Source organism: Anopheles cruzii, chromosome 2 (assembly GCF_943734635.1).
Source record: "Anopheles cruzii chromosome 2, idAnoCruzAS_RS32_06, whole genome shotgun sequence".
Lineage (NCBI taxonomy): Eukaryota > Metazoa > Arthropoda > Insecta > Diptera > Culicidae > Anopheles > Anopheles cruzii.
Window position 1 is genome coordinate 29,263,914 of NC_069144.1, and position 6,528 is coordinate 29,270,441.

At 53.5% G+C, this 6,528-nt stretch overlaps 1 protein-coding gene across 1 annotated transcript; it reads left to right on the top strand.

Annotated features, from left to right (window-relative positions):
- Positions 1-636: 636 nt before the first annotated feature.
- On the top strand, positions 637-2,936 carry LOC128278810 (frizzled-2). Its single transcript, XM_053017538.1, has one exon. The coding sequence runs from the start codon at positions 637-639 to the stop codon at positions 2,710-2,712; it is 2,076 nt and encodes a 691-aa protein (XP_052873498.1). The 3' UTR covers positions 2,713-2,936.
- Positions 2,937-6,528: the final 3,592 nt, after the last annotated feature.

The following is a 6,528-nucleotide window of genomic DNA, read 5'->3' on the forward strand; positions in this document are numbered from 1 at the left end:
CGAAGCACTTTTTGTCCTAGATAGATAGATAAATCCGTCCTTCTCAAACCTATGCAGGGGTAAGAGGTGGAACTTATGATCATCATTATCATCATCTTGTTAATTTTCATGGGGCTTTTCAGTTTCGGGAACAAGAAAAAATCACGGAGAAAGTCAGATCTGGGGAATACGGTGGCTGTGGCATTGTTTTTGGCCAAAAATTCTAGCATAACTTGCAAAATTATTTGCGCATAACTTTCAGGTAATATTCCTTATTGCCCGCTCTGCCCTGTGGCAAGAACTCATGATGCACCACGCCTCTGCAATCGAAGAAAAGTCCTCATAATCTGTACCCTTCGACCCGACCTTCGACACTCCGATTAACATTCTATTTCTTCCTTTCTCCGTTCTCCCCGCAGGATTCCAGATTGAGTTGACGACGAGTTTCAGCGAACTTCCCACTTTCCCCGGAGATGTGCGGTGCGGTGTGACCGAGACAGTCTAAGGAAGTTGGTCCACCCACCAAACGCACACGCGCCGCAAGGGGAGGACAGCTACAATTACGTGTAAGGCAGCAATAAGCAGGACACGGGTGGTGTTTGGTGCGAGAGCGCTCCGCAAAACCGTCGTTCCAAAGGCGACACCGACTCCGGTAAAATGACGACACCGAGGCCGAATCGGAGGCCGAAAAGCTTCCGGGCGATGGCAGCGGCGGCGGCGGCGGTGCTGCTCCTGCTGGTTAGTGCGGTCAGTGGTAGCTACCACTCCGGCGTCAGTCCGATGCCGCACGTGCCGGCGGTGCCGAAGGATCCGAACTCGCGCTGCGAGGAGATCACGATCCCGATGTGCCGCGGGATCGGCTACAACCTGACGTCCTTCCCGAACGAGATGAACCACGAGACGCAGGAGGAGGCGGGCCTGGAGGTGCACCAGTTTTGGCCGCTGGTCGAGATCAAGTGCTCGCCGGACCTAAAGTTCTTCCTCTGCTCGATGTACACGCCGATCTGCATCGAGGACTACCACAAGCCGCTGCCCGTGTGCCGGAGCGTGTGCGAGCGGGCCCGGGCCGGGTGCGCCCCGATCATGCAGCAGTACAGCTTCAGCTGGCCGGAGCGGATGGCCTGCGAGAGCCTGCCGGTGGCTGGCGACGGTGACAACCTCTGCATGGAGATGCCGACCGATGACGAGCACGGCGGTGGCGATCGTGGCGGCGGCTCCTCGGGCGGCGGCCACTCGGGTAGCAAACCGACCCGAAAGTCACACTCGTCGGGAGGCCAAAGCAGCAGCGGGGGTAGCCAGGGGGGCCAGGGCCCGCAGGGCAAGCAGTGTAAGGGCAAGAATTCAAAAAACTGCCAAAATCCCCCAGGGGAAAGAACAAAGGAGTGCATGTGCCGGTGCCGGGAGCCACTGGTGCCCCTGGGGAGGGAAGGCAGCAGCAGCAGCAGCATCAGCACCGCCACCAGCACCACAACGCTACTGCACCATCACCCCGGCAGCAGCCCGGCAAGCAGCAACCAAAGTGTCGAAAGGGTCGGCGACGTACTAAACTGCGCGATCCCGTGCCGGGGAGCGTTCTTCACGCAGGAGGAAAAGGACTTCGCCGGCATCTGGATCGCGCTCTGGTCCGGCCTGTGCGGCATCAGCACGCTCATGACGCTGACCACGTTCCTCATCGACACCGAGCGCTTCAAGTATCCTGAGCGGCCGATTGTCTTCCTGTCCGCTTGCTACTTTATCGTATCCTGCGGTTACCTGACCCGGCTCTTCCTTGGCCACGACGAGATTGCGTGCGACGGCCGTTCGATCAAGTACCCGGCCGCTGGCCAGAGCTCCTGCACGCTGATCTTCATCATGGTGTACTTCTTCGGCATGGCCTCGTCGATCTGGTGGGTGATCCTGTCGTTCACTTGGTTCCTGGCGGCCGGCCTCAAGTGGGGCAACGAGGCAATTTCGAAGCACTCGCAGTACTTCCACCTCGCCGCCTGGCTTATCCCGACCGTCCAAACGGTTTCGGTGCTACTACGCCCGGCCGTCGATGGTGATCCGGTGGCCGGGATCTGTTACGTCGGTAACACTTCCGTCGAGCACCTGAAGAACTTTGTGCTCGCTCCGCTGTTCATGTATCTGGTCGTTGGGACCACCTTCCTGATGGCGGGCTTCGTGTCGCTGTTCCGCATCCGGTCGGTGATCAAGCAGCAGGGCGGAATCGGGGCCGGCTCGAAGGCGGACAAGCTCGAGAAGCTGATGATCCGGATCGGCATTTTCAGCGTGCTGTACACGGTGCCGGCAACGATCGTGATCGGGTGCCACCTGTACGAGGCGTCCTACTTCGAGGACTGGATGACGGGGCTCACCTGCCCGTGCAAGATGGCCCCGGGTGGGTTGCGTCAGAAGCCACTTTACTCGGTGCTGATGCTCAAGTACTTCATGGCGCTGGCCGTCGGCATCACGTCCGGCGTGTGGATTTGGTCCGGCAAAACGGTCGACTCGTGGCGTCGGCTCTGGAGAAGGTTGTTCGGTTCGCCGGACCCAACCGGTGCCGGGCAGGTGTTGATTAAGCCACGGCCACCGCTTCCGCAACCGTACGCCACGTCCGGCATTGGGGTGCCGGGATCGGCCGCCGCTTCGCTCCTGGCCACACCGTACACGCAGACGGTCGGTAGCGTGGCGTCGACCAGTCACCACCATCTGCACCATCACGTCCTGAAGCAGGGACCGCTGAGCCACGTATGACCTGGAGATATGGGCGGCGGCTCCACCCTGACCGCCGCCGGGTCCGGCTCGGTCGTCGATCCACGTGCCGTGTCCGTCGTCGTCACGCTGCCGGGGCCGCAACCGGGCCAAGCTCTCAGCGACTACGGTCCGATATAGTTGACCGTACGCCCCGATACCGCCCGATGGATACCACCCAGCAATCGAAGTGAACTGTGAATACGCCAACCCGGCTCGAGCTGAAGCCGTCGGGCATCTTAATAGTATTAAACCGCAAAACTCAAAACTCGACTCTAAGGCACGCGCGCGAGGGACGCGACACTCTACGGAAGCGGCAGAACCTCCATCACCTACCTTACCTATATCTACCTTACCCAATATGATGATGATGCTGCTGCTGCTGCTGCGTATGGCACAACTTATCCTGCCCCGAATCCCCGATCGGAAGGTGGCTTAGTGGTGGCTCTCTTTCTAGTCGACGGCACACACACACACGTCGGTGTGTGGAAGGTTTAGCAAAAAGGAGTATAGAGTAGTAGTCGGTAGAGTAGTCTCCCCGGTAGCGGTGGTGCATGTTGTATGTAGGCTATATTTTATACACGCGAAGGACATTAAAAGGCAGCCACAGAGGGAGCCACCCAGAGAGAGAGACAGGTTAACGTAAACGGATCGGTAAATCAGTAAAAGAAAAGGAACAACAACCAACGTGACAATATCCTAGCCCCCCTCATCATATACACATGGCACGGCAGAAAATGGCCGGGAACAGAATGGCGCCCGCAGCAAACAAAAAACCCACACACCTCAAGCGCAGCAAAGTATGAGTATGATTAGAGAGGTTTTTCTAAATGGTGCATTTCGATGGAACTTTTATACGTAATTAGAGTTAATTTTACATTGCTCTTCCTACCTACCCCCCGCGGCGCCCGGCGTGTTAGTAAGGTGAATCTCTAACTCTGATCGCATCGCGCTTTCTTTCCACAAACATTGAGCAGCAAACAAACGCTTCCGCTAGTTCTACGCTTCCGCCAGTTGTTAGGCCGCCCGCCCGTTAGGTTCCGTGCTTTTTTCCGTTCCGTTCCGTTCCGATGTCGATTCCTTTTCCTGTCGATGTCCCGCTACACGTGCCCAGGATGCGCTGTGCGCTCTCGGAATGCCATACGAACCCCCGTCGTCATCGTCCTCTGGTCCAGTGGTTCCGCCTCTCCCGTGTGCGGGAGGGACCAAGAGTGACGGGGGTTATTATTTTTTGTTCATTTTAAGATATAGAACCTGGAGCGCCAGGCTTACCGATGTAGTTAGTTCTATTACTCCTCAAAGGGCTCTCATTTGTTCTCTTCTAACGAAATTACGTGTCTTGTTAAATATTTCACCTACTCGGTTCCATTTCGCTCTAGAGTAACGCTAAAGTAGTTGCATTTTTGCTGTTGCTGCTTTCCTTTTCACATAGATCGCTTATGTAGTAATATAGGGCAAGAGGTTGAGAGTGTAAAATATAGAGTACAGAGAGATTGACACAATTCCCCCCGGCCCGGTTCCCCACACATACCCCCTTCAATGGGGACCAGGCCGATCGACCGATCGCCCGATCGCCCGCCAACCCCGCACAAGGTTCAGATTGTACATATCAAGTCACAGGACACGAGGAATCCTTTCTTGAGGCAGCTTACGTTTACGTTTCGTTGCAACATTTTGTCCCGGCGGCGCACCTGTGTAAGGGCAAGGAACACAAATGTAAATGTTTTGTAATTTATTTTTGACCACCTTCTGGAATCGGCGGTGGGGAACTATGTGTTTGTGTGTGTATATTTCGGGGACTTTGTTTCGTCTCCTGTAACGCAGCACAATTTATGTACAGTTTACGGTATCTAGGCGTGTAGGGATATGCGTGTGTGCGTGTGTGCGAAACAAACGGAAGAACAATAAGATAGGACAAAGCAACCCTTTTAACGTTATTAAGGACAAGCAAATGGCGAGGATCGCCCTGAAATAAAATGTAAACACCGAATCCTCGGGAAAAAAAAGGTGAAGAGGAGAGTGTTGCGGACAGAAATGAAATCTCCGGCAGAGAGGCGAGGTGCGAAAAGGCCACGCTCATTAAATCGCCATCCAGAGGCAGAGGCATCTACATCATCAAACCTTTCGATCATGACACACACAGAAGCCGCGCGGACGTTGTGTGCTTTGTGTGCACTACTTAAGAAGTAAAGCTGGCCTTTGGCTCCAAAAATCCAAACCACAAGGGGAGCCCACAGCAGCACCTAAAGTTAAACATAACCCCCCGCCCGGTCACAACGCAAATGGCAACAGGTCGGATGCAAAGCAAGGAAACATTATAAGAATGCTATAAGGATGGGTGAAAGCGGGTTAAAAATTGATCTGGTTTTAACAGATACATAGACTGTATACGAATATTGTTCATTTATTTCGCGTTGTAAAGGGTAACAGTTAGTGAAACAAAGCAAAACACTAAGGAACTAAGAATTGCTTTCGCGTGCGGCAATAATAGTGACACAACAGCCATCGAAACCAAACTGACCGGACACACGATCCCCATTAGGCTTTGTTCCCCGATTTTGTTCACTGTTTTGCACATTTTACTCCATTTTTTTCGGGTTTGGTTTCGTGTGTGAAACACGAAACACACACACGGCCACTGACACCCCTATAAATAAACACGAACAAACGAACAAAAAAGAAAGGCTCTGGTGCGTCGTGCTGCGTATCCGTCATTTTCGGTCTCCCGGTCTTTTGGAAGTGTGTCCAGGAGCTTGGGCCGAAAATTTTAGATTCTATTGCGCCTCTACTGTGCGCGCAAGTGCGCCAGAGGGTCGCGAGGGGACTCCCAACCAAGATTAATGCGAACAAAATCGAAACCGTGTAGTAATAGGAGCATAGAGCGAAGCAGCAGCGGCGAAATCGGTAAATATGGAATACGCGAAATAAATCCTCACGAGCGCGATGTAAGCTGCAGCGCAAAGTCGTCTACTAAAGTAAGGCAACTTCTTATACAGTGGAAGCGAAAGCATATTTTTAATTGTTTAATAAATTATTAAAACATAACCGTGGCGGCGTGTGTGAGTGTGTTGTTATTTTAACTGCTGACGGCTGGCGGCGAAAGAAACTGGGAAATGCATTTTGGCGCCCGCCTTCTGCGATGCGAAGGCAACGGAGCGAAGCACTTAACTTCCAATCATTATTGTGCCCTCTCATAAAGTTGCGGCCATGAAAAGCTAATAAAAGATTAGTTTGATATTCGATTTTAAAAATACACCTCGTCTAGGGCGCCCCACAACTCTTCACCAGCTGTGGAACCCACTGCCAATGCGACTATGCCAATAATTTTGGCTGCCCCACGTAAATTTTCATCACACTCCGAGCTTCGAGAAAATATTTCCACCAAATGCCGCGCGACCGGCGACTATTTGCGGTTCCATCAATTCGCCCTGTCCTATTGACTCCGGTAATAGCCGTCATCAGTGAGAATTTATATCAAACGTTCGTTTATGTGCCCGTCGGTGCGCCGGCTTCCATTCCGTTCCCTTTTCGCTCGTAATTGTTGGCCATAATGATCACGGGCTGCTTCGGACCGTTTAATCCGGGTCCGGGCCTCCGGGAAAATGATCTCCATACGCCGCCGCCGCCGCACACTCCGTTTTCCCCACAGGAATGCACACCGCCTTTGTGAAATTGTCGCCAGGCCCGCCGAAAGGAGGTTGTGCAACCTGGGACCTTTCTTCTTTGGTGCGCCCCGCCGCAAATTACTGTCCACCATACGCTTTTGGGGGGCGATAAAGGATGACGGTTGTTACGGTTTTACGTTTAGGTTCCCGCTCG